The sequence below is a fragment of the Hydra vulgaris genome, chromosome 15 (assembly GCF_038396675.1).
Source record: "Hydra vulgaris chromosome 15, alternate assembly HydraT2T_AEP".
NCBI classification, from domain to species: Eukaryota; Metazoa; Cnidaria; class Hydrozoa; order Anthoathecata; family Hydridae; genus Hydra; species Hydra vulgaris.
Genome location: NC_088934.1, coordinates 1,755,309 through 1,775,270, shown reverse-complemented (window position 1 = coordinate 1,775,270; position 19,962 = coordinate 1,755,309). Strand labels below are relative to the sequence as shown.

At 27.1% G+C, this 19,962-nt stretch overlaps 2 protein-coding genes across 3 annotated transcripts in view; one reads left to right on the top strand and one right to left on the bottom strand.

Moving 5' to 3' along the window:
• Positions 1-428, bottom strand: part of LOC136072116 (dynactin subunit 1-like) — a 74,020-nt gene extending 73,592 nt beyond the window's left edge. Inside the window, exon 1 of the mRNA XM_065820502.1 lies at positions 290-428. Coding sequence (XP_065676574.1) covers positions 290-365 — 76 coding nt within the window. The 5' untranslated portion in view covers positions 366-428. The remainder of the gene's footprint in view (positions 1-289) is intronic.
• A 13,461-nt stretch (positions 429-13,889) lies between these two features.
• LOC136072146 (uncharacterized) overlaps positions 13,890-19,962 on the top strand; it is a 64,151-nt gene continuing 58,078 nt past the window's right edge. The window contains exons 1-2 of one of the 2 annotated variants that reach the window (XM_065820739.1): positions 13,890-14,104; positions 14,371-14,439. In XM_065820739.1, the coding sequence (XP_065676811.1) occupies positions 14,406-14,439 (34 nt within the window). In that variant the 5' untranslated portion in view covers positions 13,890-14,104; positions 14,371-14,405. Of the gene's footprint in view, positions 14,155-14,370; positions 14,440-19,962 lie in introns of both variants that reach the window. The other variant, XM_065820741.1, reaches the window with a different exon arrangement.

The window sequence follows — 19,962 nt, the reverse complement described above, 5'->3', positions numbered from 1 at the left end:
TAGTAATAAAACTTAACTAAAGAAGTAAACAAAATAAATAATGTAATCTTACATAAATGAAAAATAAAATAAATAATAAACAATTTTGAAGACTCTGATTATGTTATCTTATATTTATATTATATTATTTATTTTATATTATTATACTTATATTATATTATTTATTTTATATTTATATTATCTATGATTGTGTTACTGTACATTTTAAATATATAACAATAACCTAATTAATAAGACATAACTTTTATTTGTCTTGTAAATGCTATTAGTTTTAGAAAAAAATTACTACCGACTTGATCTTTTCCAATGACTTCAACACGCATGCCAACACGGGCATTAAATCCAGGTACAGGTGTCTCAGCCATTTCTTGGATTATTTATTCAATAGGTACATCAGGTACATCTATAGATTGAAATTTTACAACTTAAAATTTGATTAAAACATTAAAAAAACATAATAGTGTATAAAAAACCAATTGAAAATAATATATAACCTAGTAACACACTAGTCTAACATATAACCTAGTACAAACTATTTTATCACATGCAACCTAACATGATTAATATTTTCTTGGAAAACTATAAAAATAACTTTATCCTTGGCAAGAAAGTGTTAATCAAATTTTAATCTTGCAAGGATAATACACAAACATCTTAGCACTCTTAGCCTTGGATAAAATTTTATGGATAGAAACATCCACTGATGGTGGAATTATAATCAACTGAAGTTTGTGTTTGTTTAGGTACTATCTAAATATGTAGGACGTTATTTATTTAAATAAAAAATTTCATTGTTTGTTATTTTTGTTTGTTATTATATATATATATATATATATATATATATATATATATATATATATATATATATATATATATATATATATATTAGTAGTAGAAAATCACTTAACAAAAATTTTTTCCATTTAACACTGCGTTTCATCAACAAAGATTCATCAGAAAAAATTTTTGTTAAGTGATTTTCTACAACTAATATAATTGCTCTGTTCTTTTAAGAACATTGAGCACTCTATTGTGTAGAATACTTTTTAAAGTTGTTTAAATATATATATATATATATATATATATATATATATATATATATATATATATATATATATATATATATATAAAGGGTGTCCAAAAAAAAAAACCTAATATATTAGAGTGTCCCAAAAAACAATATTTTAGACAAATATATGTTGCTACCCCCTTAATGTGTTTTACGTGATAAAAAAAACACAAGATTTAAAAAATTTTTGAATAAAAAATATTTTTAGGAGTCCCTCAAGACCCTTGAACATTTAACAAGTTCCAAATTTTATCAAAAAAAAGTTGTTGGGTCTCAAAATGAAGCAAAATTATATGAAAATTTTTTAAACGATAATTATATTATATAAAAATAAATATTTTACATTTAACAGCGTAAAAAATGAAGTTTATTAACTAAAAATGGAAAAAATACATTTTTATCAATTTTATTCAATAAGTTTTTTCACAATATAATTATAATTTTTACAATATAATTATAATTTTTATATAATTTCGGTTAATCAAGATCAAGTTAAAGTATGAAAATAAAGACTGTGTGTAGAAAAAATAAAATAGAAAACTTCTTTTTATCAAAATCCTAAATGTTTAGAACTCGTTAAAGAACCAATGTCCTAGCACTAACAAAAAACACGATTAAACCTTAACTTTATTGTGGGATAAGAAGCAATTAACTATTATATTTAGTTGGAAGGTTTAGATTACTGGTAGAACAGAACTATCTACATATAATACCGTTGTTTTAATTTTATCATTACATTGGTAGACGAAAATATAGCATATTAAGTTTGGACTATTTCTTGAAAATTTCAACGTTTTATAATGTAATTTCAATATATAAACAACTTATTTTTAAAACAAAATAAACGGGTGACGGCTTCCGTAGCTTTTAAGTCGTCTGAAAAACTTGGTTTTTTGCCAAAATTAAAGTTTTGATGTTTTTATAGAAGATCAATAATGCTGAATCCAAATCCTAAAACAGTTTTTGAATTAAAGGTTTTGTTGTTCATATATCGCTTTAGTGGCCTAGGCAAGAATTTTATGAAAAGTTTTAATTTTTTGCTTGTGGTTTCATAATATATCATTTATATATATATATATATATATATATATATATATATATATATATATATATATATATATATATATATATATATATATATATATATATATATATATATATATATATATATATATATACATATATATATATATATATATATATATATATATATATATAAATATATATATATATATATATATATATATATATATATATATATATATATATATATATATATATATATATGTATATATATATATATATATATATATATATATATATATATATATATATATATATATATATATATATATATATATATATATATATATAATATATATATATATATATATATATATATATATATATATATATATATACAGTGGCGGCGTTCGGGTAGAGTCTGGTTGGGCGATGGCCCAGGGCGCCGAATAAAAAGGGGCGAAATTAATTGATTATTTTACCCTTTGCCTTTTTTTTGAATGGGGTTAAATTGAGCTGGGGGCGCCGTAGAAATCTCGTCCAGGGCGCTGGTAGTGCTAAAACCGGCACTGTATATATATATATATATATATATATATATATATATATATATATATGTATATATATATATATATATATATATATATATATATATATATATATATATATATATATATATATATATATATATATATATATATATATATATATATATATATATATATATATATACAGGGTTAGTCAAAAGTTTTGTCTCCCCTTAGTGGCACTTTTTTTGAAGTACATTTTATCTCTTGTCAGCGTTGTAATTTATAGATAATTATTTTCAGTATCTAACCTTGACCTTAATACTGTTGTTTACTGATGTTATTTTTAAAAATATGTTTTTGACATAAAAACTATTTAATTTAATATACGAAGATTTTATTATAAAGCAGGAAGGTAAGAATATTTAATAAGATGCTGTTATTAAATAAACGTAGTTATTTTATAATGAGCATGATTAATAGATAGTATTTTGTCTATATTATTATAAAATGAAAACACGGATTGTTAGGGTTTAGTTTAGTGTTCAAAATTTTAAAGGTGAAATTTTCATCATGCATGTCAAAAGTTTTGTCTCCCCCCACCCTAAAATTAAATTTCAATTACAAGCGAAGTATTCTGGAAAACTTATGTTTTGTATTATTATTTTAGATGGGAAAAATAGCTGGTGTCACAAATACAGCTCCTGCTTTAAGAAAAAGAATGGCGGAACTGCAGATAGCCGGCATGACGAAGACACAAATTGCCAAAGTGTTGGGGTGTCATCAACGAACGGTTCAGCGGTACTGGACAAAATCACCATCGTCAAAGTTTAACGACAAGTTTCGTTCTGGTCGTCCGAAGGCTTTGTCACCAGCGTCAAAAAAAATTATCACCTAAACTATAAAAAATAAGTGGGGTTCATCTCCAGGTGCTTGCGCAAGAAAGCTGAACATGTCGCATCGATATCAGGAAAAAAATAAAATCGTATCAGAGTCAACTGTACGAAGATTCGTTCGCGAACAACCGTGGGGTAAAATTGCTTATAAACAGCCAATAAAACCCCTACTAACTGCAAAATATAAAGACGATCGCTTAAAGCTGTGCCAGTGGTTAGACGAAAACGGGTATCTGGACGATAACCATTTGGGGCGTATCAAGAGGAGTCACATTCTTTGGACGGATGAGTCGCCCATCGAACTTTTCCCGACTCCGAACCGACAAAATGTCCGCATTCGCACTGACGACAAAACTAAAATTATTCCGGCGCAGAAGCCAAAAAATGGACTTAAAATTATGGTTGCCGGTGGAATGTCAGGGTATGGTTTGACAAAATTAATAATTGTCCCAGAAAAAGTTACGATCAATGCTGATTATTACATAAATAATATTCTTCCAGTTTATAAAGAAGCTTGTGTAGGAAAACAAGCCGGTAATGATGCTGACTGTCGCCAACTTGTGTTTAGCCCTCAACATGTGTTATTTCAGCAAGATGGTGCTCCAGCACATTCTGCGAAGAAGACCCAGGAATTTTGTCGTAAAAATTTTGCCGCCTTTATCCCAAAAGGTCGGTGGCCAGGTAACAGCACTGACATGACCTTTATCAAACACTTGTGGGCAAAACTTCAAGACAGTGTGCTGCTTGAACCACGGCCAAAAAATAGGGAAGAACTGGTACGCCGTGTTCAAAAAACTTGGAAATCGATGGATGGTTATTATCTGAAGGCTCTGGCGGAATCTCTGCCGAGTCGTGTTGCGGCTGTTCGAGCTGCAAATGGAGGACGTACTAAGTACTAAGCATGAATTATATTTTTATTTTATTGGTTTATGTATTGTTGTGTTTAATAAATATGTATTTCTTGCAAATCATTACTTGTTTTTGTATTAAAGTTGAAATTGTTAGACCAGTGCATAGTGGGCCAGAATGCACTTTTGCTGGACAAAATTCATAACTAATTTAATATTAGAGCTATATTCACTAAAATTAGTATGAGTACTAATATGATGTCTGCGCTTTTTATGAAGGTAATATTTTTTTATTTCGTTGCTATGGATACCTTTATTTTGCTTAGCAACAACCTACTTTTGTTATCTGCAGATATTTTATAAGTGCTATATTCACTAAATTTGGCATGAGTACCAATATGAGATCACACTTCTTACAAAAGTGATAATTTTTTAAATTTAGTTGTTATGGATACTTATATTGCTTAGTTACCGGATACTTTCCTTAGTTACAAAGTGGTAAATTGATATTTGAATATCTTGTCGGATTTTGACCCACCTATATTGAATAAAAATTGAGTATTTAGGTAAATAATGTTTTAGGAATAATAAAAGCAAAAAATAGTGCAAGAAAACGTTATCAATTTTAAATTACATCAAAAAATTATAAAACAATATCGTTTGAAGATTGTTTAAGTAATTGTTAAACATCTGAAGGAAATGCTTTATGATTTGTTTGGTGTGATGTTGATTTACGCAATGATGAAATAACAGGATCACTGGAAACTAGGAGTCTATTGATAAGATCAGTATTTGTTGCTTTTCTGGATGTTTTTCGGCTGAAATTTTCGCGATAAGATTTAAAGTCTTTATTTCTAGCCTCTTGAGCTTCCTCTGAAATAAGTCCGATGGGTAATGTAAGGCTTTTAATTATGTCATGTCCATGTATCAATACTTTGTGAACTGATTGAGCCATGTAATCCATGGATAAAGGGACACATATAGTCTAAAAGTGTCAAAACAATAATCCTTGAACTTTAAGCAGTCTATTTCATATCCTGAAGAGAGCGTTACCAAGATAATGTAAAATCTGAATATAAGGTTTTGGTCAATACCCAGAATTTCAGCTGTTTGTTCATATGCTGCAAAAGCACGCCTTGAGGTATTGCCATCATTACTTGTTCCAGAACCACCACTTTTAGGGAAATCAACAACAAGTCCCATTTTGTTCATAAAATCAGTCTGAATCTTTTGTTTAGCTACAGATGCCTTTTCTTTGTGTTCTTTAGATCTTGCTTGCCACTTTCTTGTTTCTTTTTTATATGCAATGTGCAATAACATCTCAAAAAATCGAATCCATGCATGAAGACTGGAAAGACCATATTTGAACTCTCTGTTAGTATAATCTATATTAAAGATATCAAGACTATTCATATTTTTTGGAGAGACACCACACACTGAACAGCATTGGTATGAGTTATTTTTTTCAGATAATATTGTTTGAACCTTCCCATCAATCATTGTAAGTTCAATAATACAATTCACTTCAATAGAAGATCCGCAAACCTCTAATAAAATCATACCCAAGCTTTCTATCTCACTTTTAATGTACTGATCTTCTTCAATCACAGATTCCTTGGATTCCATTTTGTATGCAAATCTTATGGGTCTACAATAGGCTGTGGAGGACAATTTTGATTTCTCCAAATAGGCACCTTTTCGTTGCTGTTGTTAAATCCAGTCAAATCCAATGGGACAAGACAAGTAATAAATAATGATTCTTCACGCTTTAAATCTCTGTTAATGTCTGGTTCTGATAAAACTTGTTTATAAATGCTTTGGCCAGTAGCACCATCAAAACCAGCCTTACACGTTAGAGTCATTGTTTTTATTGCTTTGTCGTTCAATATCAAGTGCCTTAGCACAGGTTCCTGAACTGCACAGATTCTTTGCAAAGTATGAGTCATTAAATCTTTTAAAGGAACTGAAGCTGAATAGTCCTCCACTGTTATGTTTGCAGGATAACATTTCAATTTTGCATCTCTGACATCATTGTAAGCGGGGTAGATGTTATATTCTTTCTCCAAGGCTCCGCTTCTAATCAATTGATAGGAAGCTTTTGTCAGACTTGCACCAATTATTAAAGCCAGTGCTTCGTCTGCTGAATATTTAGTTGCTTTATCTGTATTTGATATATTTAAAACATTCTTGGCAGCAATAACAACAGATTCATCTCTAAATTTTTTATTAGCAGCAAAAAATAATTCATTGGATGAATGAGATTCAATTAAACAAGATACACGCCGTTTTTTAGTTTTATTAGAACTATTATCAAATGCAACTGGTTTTCGAGCACGTCTACTTGCAGTTGGTTCATTGTCTTTTTTTATGACAATTAAATATTCATTAAGCCAGTTCACAAACTTCTTTTCAAAATTTTTCACAGTATAGTTTGCAGATTTCCACTTTTTTTTATACAAGTAAACAAATCGTTGAACAGCATGTCTAAAATCAACGTCTTTAAAATCAGCAAATTTTGGCTGAATAAATTTTAATATATCTTCAGTAATATTTTGTTTTGAAATACTAAGATTGTTTTTTTGGAGAAAATTATGAATGTCTAAGTTTAACAAAACCATATCTAAATAATTATTGTAACAAGTATTTTGTATTTAAAAGTAAAATGTTATAATATATATGCCGCCTGGACTACTAATACTTGTTAGTAATTAAGTTACTACAAGTGTTAGTAATTAAAATTAAAAGTAATTAAATTACTGTCAGTGTTAGTAATTAAATTACTAACAACTACCGAAAATATGTTGTTGCTATGTTATGCAAAGTAAGGTATCCATAGTAACCAAAAAAAGTTAACCTCATAAGAATTCTGAATCTCATTTTAATACATACCCCCAATATTGCGTATTTAGCGCAAGTAAAATACTGTTAAAACAACGTTAATGTAAAAATGAGTTGTTGCTATGCAAAATTTAGTACCATAGCAACCAAGTTAAAACATACATAAAATCTGAACGGGGATTTAAGGGGACGAGCAATCAATTAAAACTCGATTGAAGCATCATATAGCTCAAATAAATATAAGACAACACATGGCAAATTGTGGTAATTATTAGTTATTGTGCGGCGAAAAATAAATTTCTTAAGAAATTTTTTTTTTTAATCTGTGATTTTCAAAGTATAACTGAGATAACATGCTATGACAAATTTATTTCACACATTGGTTTTTCTTATCTCTAAATACTCTAGAATAACATGTACTAATTTTTTGTTTCAAAAACGTAGATGTAATTGAAATATAACACAACGTTGATGTCACCGTTAATTACTTATTTATAATTTTTATTTTTTTTATTTTATCTCAATATTCAAATGCTTAGAGTCCTGGTAACTAAGGGATTTAATATAAATAAATTATCAATAGATTTCTCCTAATATATGTAGATACTAAAATTAAATAGGTTTTCAAGATTAGACAACTAAAATTTTTTCCATTTTGTCCACCTACTGGCCCACTGTGCAGTGGGGGAGACAAAACTTTTGACTAACCCTGTATATATATATATATATATATATATATATATATATATATATATATATATATATATATATATATATATATATATACATATATATATATATATATATATATATATATATATATATATATATATATATATATATATATATATATATATATATATATATACGCATTTATATATATATATATATATATATATATATATATATATATATATATATACGCATTTATATATATATATATATATATATATATATATATATATATATACGCATTTATATATATATATATATATATATATATATATATATATAATATATATATATATATATATATATATATATATTTAAATGGACTGCAGCGATGGGAGGGGAGGTCAAGGGCAACCCTCCCCTCCCCCAAAAATTTTCATATCAAACCAAAACTAAATATTTTAGTTAAAAATTGTAGGTGATGATTCCCGTTTATTTTTCACAAGTTTTTCATCAATATTTTTGAATAATAAATAATAAAAATCACAAGCGAAAATTCCTAAAATTAGTCATAAATTGGGTATTTTTTCATGAAAAGCTTATATGACTTATATATCTAAAGATTGATTATTAAATTTTCAATTTTAATAATCAATCTAAAGATATATAAGCCAATACATTAAATTAAAAACCATACTATAAAAAGTATACGTACAATACGGAATAACAAATATATGATTAAAAATGTGGTATAAAAACAACACAAATGTAGTGTCAATACGGTATGGTTTGCAATGAATATTAGTTTCTTTATTTTAATTATCTGCAGCCGATTTTTTTAGGAATTATTAAGCGATAATAGATGTTCAAAATATACTATAAATATAATGTTATAATAGCGGACTTTACATTTTACTTAGATTTTAAATTTACCAAAATATGCATTTTTTAAAATATTTTCATCTAGTTAAATATATGGAATATTTTATAAAAATAAAATAAAAATGAATATTTGAACTATTTTTAACAATTTAGGTAGCAAGTACAATTGTATAAAGAAAAAAAAAATGTTTTTGAACATGTATTTATAGAAATAAAACAAAAATAGAGACACTAGTATTTTTGATAACATAAAATAGATATATTTTGGGAGCTTTAATGTTGGTTTAAATAAATATATCTGCAGCTGATTTTATATTTTGAATAATATATGCATATTGGGATTTAATAAAGTTATATCGATCAAGTCCATGCATGCGAACTTTAGTTTTAGGAAGAAGTTGAAAGTGAAGAAAAAACTTTTATTTTATGTTATTTTCAAAAATAAATAACTTATGCAAATATACAATAATGAAAAATTATTATTGTTTCAAATTAAACTCTATACTATAAAAAATGTTTTGGAAAAAAATCTATACATATGTGCATATAGTTTTAAATTTATACACAAATGAAAAAATGTTGTATTTTTGCAAGAAATATGTGTATTGATCGTTGTAGATTGAAATGTTGTATTTTTGCAAGAAATATAATGTATTGATCGCTTTTTAATCGCTTTTTGATACGGTTATTGACTTTTCTTTCAAGAAAAAATGTGAAACCTATATATTTTCGATTTGCCTGGACAATGCAGTGTTTAAAAATGATAAAAATAACAAAAACTACAGATTTTTTTTTTTAATTTCGGCCAAAAATCAAGTTATTCAGACAACTGTGGTAGGGTACAATCCGCTGGCGGAGCAAACATTTTTAAAGCTCCTAATTTTGTTGGGAATATCACCTTACGCGGAGGGTAATAAATAATGGCGATGCCAGCACTTATAAACTTTAAAATCATATAATGATAGAATTTGTTTTTGAACTTATAAAATAAGAAGATAATCAGGCCATATCATTAAAGTGAACAAAAAAAAAGGTCATAAACAATATAGATTTTATTTTCATTCTGTAAATTTTAATAAGGCTAATATATTGCTTTAGAAGTAAGAGATCCAGGGAACTTTCTATTTAAACGCTCTTCTGCAATGTTCTGAGACAAAACCGTAATGTCATCTTGGGGCACCTAAAACAAAAATTAAAAAAAAAAATTCTCATTAGGAGGTAAATTTCCCTCATTCTCCTCTAGATCCGTTACAGTTATTGACTCATTTTCATAATGGTAAAACAAAAAGCTTAATGAGAATTGTGCTAAGAACTATTTTATTCTATTTTATAGAATTTTAATATTATGAAAACATTTGGTTGCAATTTTGTAGAATTTTGATAATAAAAAATAAAAATTTTAAACAATTTTTAAAATTTTAAAAGTGAAAAATTGTTTTGGTACCATTTTCAGCATTTCGATGGTAAAAAAATACTTTGCTACAATTTATAGAATTTAGAAAGTAAAGAATTGTTTTGGTACAATTTTCAAGAAAAAGGATTTTTCAAAAAAAATAAATTATTCCGAAAAAACTTTATTAAGCGAAGGTTGCATATGTTGAGCATGTTAACAGCCTAATGTTTTTTTGCAGTAGAAAATATTTATATCTATTTTTGCAGATTATCATAATTTAATCTTTCCTCTTAAAGAATATAAATGAATAGTTCATTTAAAAAAAAGCTTTATAACAAAAACTGCGTTATTTTCAACACACCCAATCATCTCATTTTAGGAAACCAGTTTCCTAAGATGAGCTTTTTTTAATGGAACTCAAATTAAAATCACAAAATAATCACACAAAAATATTAAATAAAATTGTATCTTTAAGGACTATACTAAAGTAAAAAGTAATTACTCAACCATAAAAAAAAAACAATTACAAATCTTTCCTATCTCTAAAAAAAGTTAACGATACTATTTTTTGAAAAAACTTTCGCTCTTGAAATACCAAAATAAAGATCCGAGAATAACTTTAAAAAAAAGCGCTTTTCTTAATAAAAAGTCGCATCTCATCTTGAGCGTCTATAAACGTATCATCTTAAGCAACTTTACCAAGTACTATCATAATTTAAATAGCATGACAACAGCTTATGTATTATCTCATATAACCTATGGAACTAGCAGTAGATTAGCATAAAATATTGAGGATGTAATAAAATTTTTAAGATCTTGTTTCGTTCTGACGTAAATAGAAAATATTGAATAACAAAAAATTATAACGGCGATTGTAATGTTTTTCAACAATAAAACAATCAAAGAATATTAACTAAACAACCAAGATATTAAAATAAATAACATCGTCGAACTTGTAAAAATATCCTTAACCAAAAAAGTTCGCGAAAAAATCAGTAGTCTACCGTAAAAGAGATTATACCATCTTAGGAACCTGCTCATCTTATGCAAACTTCCCCTATATCATTTTCTATAAAAATTCTTCATTTTTACATGAAAACTCTTAAGTCTTAAGAAGTGTTATATCGTATTTAAGACTTGGAAAAAAATTTATTACTTAACGATCTTCTGTTAACGAGAAATTGTGTTTTAAAAGTTTTTTAAACCTGTTTAACGTAGTATAAATATATTTTTATAATGCGTGTAAACATATAGATAAAATAAAATAAAATACAAAAGTATATACTGGGCTTACAACAAAATAAAGTTAAAGCAGAGGGCTCAAAGAAGATAAGGATAACATTACGTATCACAATATATTTACTTAGCCTCTCTGTACAAGTTTAAGTAATATATCATAATGGTAAAAAGCTCGTATAAAAAATAATAATAATAACTAAGTTAACGTTAAAATAGTAAAAACAAAAATAAATTAATTAAAAAAAGAAAAACTTTTATTATGATTAAATTTTGAAAATTTCTTTTTTTTTGTTTGAAACTTAAACGAATTTAAGGACTTCACAATGAATTTATATTTCTTTTGGCAGTCATTCCATAATTTATGTCCTCGATAAGAACAAAGTTTTGAGAGTTTATTACTTTTCTGAGGCAATTTATAGTTGTTGTTTCTATTTGATCTTAGATTATACTTTTTATTTAGATTTATTTCAAACTTATTGTTGAAGTTTGCTGACTTTTTGTTGTATCTACACATTAAAACTGATAAATAGTTATTTCAAAAATATTCATTTTCATATATTTCATAAGAGGTTTTGCATGTTCTCGTTTATGTTTAAAGTATATAATTAGGTAAACATGTTTTCGCAGCCTATAAACTTTTTAAAGTTTTGTAGTTTGCGTACTTGCCCATAGTTTATTTGCATAATTAATAAAACAGTGGATTAGCCCAAAAAGTATTAATTTGAGACTTACAATATTGACGTATGGTTAAACTCGATATATTACGCCAATAGTTTTGGTAACTTTTGACAGTATATTTATATGAGTAAGCTAGGATAATTTACGAGAAAGAAACAGAAACCGCTTAGTTGTTCAGAAATTCATTTTTTCATTTTAGAAGTTCATTTACTTGAAACACGAAATTATATAAAAAACTTAATGAGAGCGTCATCGGAATATTCATCCTAGGCCGTATTTTTAATTTATATAAATGATCTTATTAAGGCATCAGTTATATACATTTTATCAGGTTTGCAATTCAAGTCTTTTTTTTCCCATCTATTAGCAATATAAATCGACTATGTGCTTACATGAATGTTGAATTAAAGAAAGCAATTATTGGATTTAGGTGTAACCAATTTTTCTTTATTTTTCTTTAGAAAACACAAAACACTTGTTTGCATAAAAAAATACTAGTAACCAATAGTAACCATGTTTTAGTAACCAATAGTAACCTTTCTAAAACCCCTAGAAATTATTATTAATAATAAAATACTAAAAAGCAAGATAGTGTTTTTAGGAGTTGATGAACATTTATCATGGCACCCACGCATAAAATATATATAATCAGGGCCGTCTAGAAGAGATTTTAAAGGAAGGAGGGGGGGGGGTGACGCGTCTGTTTTTTGCCGACTAAAGCCAAAAAAAAAATTTTTTGTCCACTAACTTATCAACCTAAAATGAAAAAAAAAGGTCCTCGTTTTCCGACATCTGCCGATTGCCAACTATAAATCCAATTTTGCCGACTCCAGTATCTAATTTGCCGACTAATAAAGTTCGTAGGGCTAGACACACACCCTTCCCTCCGGACGGCCCTGTATATAATCTAGAAGAGGATTGATACAATGTGGTAAACTCGTTTATATAGAAATTTTTAACAAGATCTTTAACAAAACTTTTGCTTATATCATTTTCACATTACTTATATTATACATTATGCACAAATATTACTGGGAAAGTTGTCAACAAACAAAACTGAAAAAAAAAATCTTTATTTATAAAAAAGCATGCACCAAAAAATTTGAACCGACTATACTAAATCTTGAATAAAAAACATCAAAATGATAAACAAATATGAAAAAAAAACAAATGCCAACAAAGTTTGTATAAATGTACCAATCGTACTCCTAAAAAGTTTATAAATAAATTTAATAAATATCTAAACGAAAAGTATTCTTTAAAAACAAACCAATGTATAAATTACCTTTAAAAAATTTACATAATATTGCATATGATACAGAGGCCTTAGGCCGAGGCCCTTTTCAGAAAGACGAGCAGATTAGTTAAAGAATGGAATAAATTACCAAAAGAAATTAAGGCAACTAAATTAGTCCCTGAATTTGAGAAGCTATTTGACCATCGTATGCTGCTCTAGCGCATCATTGACTGTAGGTGGGTTGCACCATAACTGATGTAGGTGGGTTGCATAATTATATTGTATAAATGTACATAACTATTTCAATTATGCAAACGAAGGCGGTTATGTAACTATTTTAGCATTTTCAGTATAATTAAATATCAACAAAATTATTGACAAGATATACAAAGTTTAAACAATAAAACATTAAATAAAATTTTTACAAATATATTTGTAAAATTCAATTCCGAGATGAACAAAATAAAATTGTATTAAACCAGATAAACATATTGAAAAACAAACTTTTATACGATACCCATGGTTACACTTGCTGTGCTGAGTGTCAATTTTACTTGCACGCTTCAATAAACCCCTCATGGTGAGCTGATTATTTTCTTATCAATAATATGCCAAATATTTGATAATTAGAAAATGAGCTTAATTAGTTATAAGTGAATTAAATTATGAAATTAGTCAAATATATTGAAAAGAAACTTTTAAATGATAATTTGAACATTTTTTTATATGGGTAAAAATTTAATTCAAAAAATTACATCTCACTATTATTTAATGCTGGGTATGATTGAGATATTTTAAAGAGGTAGGTTTGTCCTGTCGTTGTCGCGTCACCCGATAAATCAAAGGAAAAAAGTTAATATTTTTTTAATTTAGTTGATAAATTATTTTTAACCCAATTATTTTATTTTATTTTAATTTTAATTTTTTTATTTACGACATTTGAAATAGTTTATTTTTTATTTCAAACAGTAGTTTTAGATTTTTCTGTCAAACCATTTTTATAAAAAAATAAATTAATATAAATATAAAACTCTTTTATTCAGTGCGTGTTGACTTGTTTCTTTGTAGACTGGTTTGTGATTTGCGTCTCTAAGTAGATCAACATGAAAGCAAACATTTTGGAAATTTTCCTTCTGTGTAAGATGGATTTTAAAATATTAAATTTTAACCACTCTAATTATATTTTGTTTACAAATTTTATGAAAATCTTTCTTATGTTTAGGATTATTTATATTTATTTATTATATTTAGTATTATTTATATTTAATATTATTTATTGTTATTTCTTATACTTAGTATTAATTATTTTTATTTCTTATATTGAGAACTAATTTTTTTTTTTTAATTTTTTTTTTTTTTTTCAACTGCAAAATATTTAATTTAAAACTTAAAATTGTTACTTCAATTTTTCTTTTATTTATTTGTTTTACATATTTATGTCAGCCATGGGTAAATTTTTATGTCAGCCATGGGTAAATTTTGTTACCTCCATCAAATTAAATTTGTTTTTGTTCCTTTGTTGAATGTTATTCCCAGAATGGGGATAGCATTCAACAACCTTTATCCACATTCTTATTTTTTTCAAGTTTTTCTAAGTTTAACAATAAATTATAGAACAGTTTATAACGCTTTAGTAAAACTTTTTTTTTAAACAGAACAATAAAATATACATTTAAAAAGAAATAATAACAATAATTATTACTAATATTTGTTTTTTTAAGAAATTTTTTTGAGTCCTAGTATCGATTCTATAGTGGTTGAGATCCAATTAAAATAATCATTTTTGCTAGACAAAATCATAACAGTTCGATGTCGGTACTGAGCTGGACCCTAAATTTAAAAACGCAACGAATCTAATCTAGATTAGCCGACAAAAATAAACAGTATTTTAACGTAAATAAAAACTTATTGTGATGTCAGCAACCAAAATCAATTCAATGTAGGTAATAGGCCTGGATTTGTCATGACATTTAATATGTTTATAAAAAATGGGATTAAATAATTAAATTATATAAAATAGAAATAAAAAGCAAAATTATTTATTTTTTTACATTAGGTTAATCTAAATCTGTTTCATCAAAAAAATTCAATAAAAATTTGCGTTTTTGTGCGCTAATCCTTCTTGTTGCTATGTGCAGCGTTTAAAAGGTAGTAAAAATAATTTATTTACATATCCATAACTGCTACCGCTAAAAGTATTATTCAAGCGTAGTTAGGTGACAGATGGCATGAATCGTTTTTGAGAAAAATATGTTATTGAGGAAAAAATTAATATTGGGAGCAATATGTACATATGTTTACTCACTGGATGTTTATGCTGACTCACTAGATAGTTTATGCTGACTCACTGTATATTTTAGGGATCGATTCGTAGCTTTTTCATTTTCTTTTCCTGAAGACAAAAGTAAAAACTTGGTAGATGCTGACCAAATACTGAACTAAACAGATGTTTATTTACATTTACTGGTATATGCAGCCCTGGATTAACCTATAAGAAAAATAAGCACACACTTAGGGCAGCAAACCAAAAGGGACAGCATATAGGAGGAACTTTTTTTTTTTAACATCAATTAGGTCAAAATCTTAAATCATACTATATGAATTATTAAATACTGCTTTAAACCTTACAATTCAATTTACTGTATAATGTAAATTATGTAATGTTTCATCTACATCACGACCTTGCAAGAACAGTTGTCAGAAAAAAAATGAAATCTTGATTGTATGTCTACTACTTGTATTGACCTTGACCACCAAGTTTTTAATGCAATTATAGTCCAGAATTAAAATTCAATTAAATGTAGAAAAGACAATGAAGCACATTAAACCAAGTGGCTCAGATCATAAAAAAGACAAATAGAACGGTTGGAAAATCAAAACAAAGTTTTAGAAAAAATACTAAAGTTAACAAAGTATTTAAAACCTACAACTAATGTAATAACAGAGCAGCAGCAGCAACAAGCATTTGCACTGAATTGCCAGCATTATAAAGGTTTTTTTTGTAAATCATGTTTTGTTTTCAAGGATGGAAAACAGAAAATATTTTGTAACAATTTGAATAGATTTTGTAATTTTATAAAACAACTTCCTTCACGGTAATGCTGTCAGTTTATGAAAAAAGGTTTGGGACACCTGTACCTACAAATGCAGCTTTTAACATCATCTTTGTCTCTGCTGACAACCAAAGTCAATCAAAGGTCTCCATATTCAGGGTTAGGGTTAGAGTAGAGCAACTGTGGCGCAGTGGTGGGCACTTGCCTCAGAAAAAAAGGATCCGAGGTTAAAACCTCACCTCTGGGCAAATTTTGCGACATCGGTTGGGAAGGAGGCGTGAAATTCCAATTAAATGCTCATCCGCGGTGCTCTGTGAAAGGTCAGGAATTCTTGTGATCCGTCAGGAATTCTCTGTGATCCGTCAGGAATTCTTGGGTCACCTAAATGAAATTAAAAAAAAAAAAAAATCAAAAAAATTTATGCAATAAATTTTAAAATAAAATTGCAAGTGTGTTTGATCTGTTTAATATGATTTCAAAAGTATCAGTAACACCCGGTGTACCGGTATGAAAGGGTTTTTTCTGTAAAAATGAAAAACTAGTTTTAAATGAAAAAGTAAAAATAACTTGTTCAAAGTATTGATCATTGTTTTCTACAGATTTTGACCACCTTTCTAGCAATTTGTAGATAACACGCCAATAGAAATGTTCTTCTTTTGAAGCAAACCAATCAGACACCTAAATTTAACTACTTCGTTGGAATCAAAGTGCTGCTCAACAAATGCGTTTCCTATCAATAAAAATAAATGGTAGTCAATAGGGGCCGATTCTGGTGAATACAGCAGGTGAGGTAGCAGTCACAGCCAGTCACAGCAATGCACGTGAATTGTCGTGTAACTAAATTACTTTGCCGTGTCTTTTAGTCCTATCTGATTGTTTTTTGATCAATGCATGGTTCAAATTGATCATTTGTTGTCTGTAACCATTAGCATTAATAGTTTCACCAGGTTTTAAAAGCTCACAATTCACCACACCTTTCTGATCCCACCAAACACAGAGCATTGCTTTATTGCAAAATCAATCTGGTTTTGCAGTAAATGTTGATTGTTGTCTCGGATTAATTCATGATTTTTTCCGTTTAGGAAAAAATTATGGATAATACCGGGTTCGTTAAATAAATTCAGTTTTCATAGCCAGTAACAATTCGATGCAAAACTGATTTTCTTTTGTGTCTTTGAAGCAAAATTTTACAAGTGTTTTTTTTTTGTTTTTATTCTGTTATTCATTCAGTTCATGTGGCATCTACTTATCACACTTTTGAATCTTTTAGCTTTTTAACGGTCAGAAATCGTTTTTTATGCAACATTTAACATTGCTGCCAATTGCTTTTGACTCAAAGTATTATCTTCATCCTATATTACATGCAATTCGATGTCTTCAAAAATTTTGAACAATCTTCCACGTTCTTCATTTCTCACATCAAAATCATTATCTCCCTTAAAATCATTGTCTCCCTTAAAATCATTATCTCTGAACCCTTAAAACTATTTTTCTTCAAATGAAATCAAAAAATTAATGCTTTCTGCAAATTATCACTTTCTAGAAAAAAATTCGGTATTTTTAACACGATAAAAAAAAAAGTTATTCTCATCCTAACCCTAACCCATTTCTCATATATGGGGAAAGCATTTTAAAAAATATTTGGGTGGGTATTGGAAAACGGATAATAAAAAATTATCCGGCCGGATTTTTGTATCTACGGAAAGTTTGTTTTCATGGCAAAACCTTCAATGAATATTTAGATGTCAAATATTTGTTTAGAGGCTTTTTAAAATAAATCCCTCTGAATTGACAACAGCTTGTATTCTATGTAGAAATCAAATAAGCAGGAGATCTAATAGTTTTAGTTCAAAATTGTTTTCAACGATTTGAAAAATCATCACGTCAAAAAATTTCATTTAAAATTGAATGAAAAAAGAAAGAAAAAAGAAAATGTAACCTTCAAGTTCTTCAAAAGGTAGCATGTTAATTGTAAAAAAAAAAAAAAGCAAATCTGTCTATCGAAGGAAGACAGTCGCTTTGTTTTCACATTTAAAATTTAAAGTTAATTTCAATTAACATTTAAAGTTTAACATTTAAAGTTAATTTCAATGAAAGTACTCATCAAAATGTTACGGGATATTAATGATAAAAAGTCAAAGAAAATAGCTATAGAAAATAACTATGATGATTGCTTTAGATAAACAACCAATTAGTATTAGTTATACTAAATGGTTAGTTCTCATATACTGCTAAAAGATCTAGCCTTTAAATTATTAGCATCACCAGTATCTTCTTCATTTTTTATGAGAAAAAAGCGATCAAGGCTTTTACCTCAACGCCTTTTAAACAATTTAAAGTTATTTATTTTATCTTTAGAAAATATGCTCGCAGAAAGCTCAAAATATCTAAACTATTATCACTTAAGCGACTCTACACTCGTTGGTTTAATCGTCATTAAAAAATCAAATCACCCCAAGTACAACTACTTTTAAACAGTGGTATTTGTTTAGATAGTTTAGAAGTAAGAGTTTCTAATCTTGACAGAGTGTTGCTAGAAGACCTTTTTCTAGGGCTTCATTTAGTAGCTCACTAATAGTTTTCGGCATTTCATTATCTGCGCTTTTCGGTATTTCATTACCTGCGCTTTTCGGTATTTCATCATCTTCTTCGCTTCTTAGCAAACATTTATGATTTTTTAAATGTCTATAAATTTCTTGCTAATCTTTGTTTATATTTTAAATTATTGACCTCGAAAATAAACTAAACTATTTGACATGGTATCCATGGTATCCTAATTTCACGAATCAAAGAAAATATAAGAACTTGATAACTATTTTTACTTTTTTATTAAGTTGAATTTTTAAAGTTCAATAAATTTAGATAAATACATTCTGTTATTACAAAAACACAATATGAATCAATACAAATAAATTTTTTTTTTTTTTTTTCCATTATTGTTATTATTATTGTTATTATCATTTTTATTATTTATACTATTATTACAATTTAGTTTTAATAAGTAGATTCTTCTTTTTTTCCTAATAAACGCGCCAGTAATTGTCACAAAATATAGGATTGATTAAACTTACTCTAAACTTATAAATCAATAATGAAAACGTAGCATTGGAATGGTACTAAATTTTATAGCTTGGCTGTTACTTTTGCTTTATTTGACGCAATTTAAACACGAGTATTAACCGGTAAATGCAGGTTTTAATCGTATAATTTCTAAAAATCCTGGGATTTTTTAAAAATAATCCCGGGAATTCGGGGTTATAAAATTAGAAACGATCCTGGGATTCTGGGATCCGCGATTGCGAATCCTAAATTTGTAAAATAAGCATTTGAACAGCAAATTAATGAAGACCATATATTTTGAAGACCATATGTTTTGAAGACCATATATTCTGATTCAATTCTTTCAATTTTTCGAACGAAAAGATCAATAAAGCTTTTATTAACATGATGCTTTTATATTGTTGTAATGTACTTTTTTTTAAAAAAACTTACTCGTTTGTTGAACTCGTGAATAGAAAATACTACATCATATCTATAAATACTCTAAGTTCTTGCGTGAAGTCAACGAATTGTTGAAGAATTCGTTAAAGAAACTTTCAAATATTTT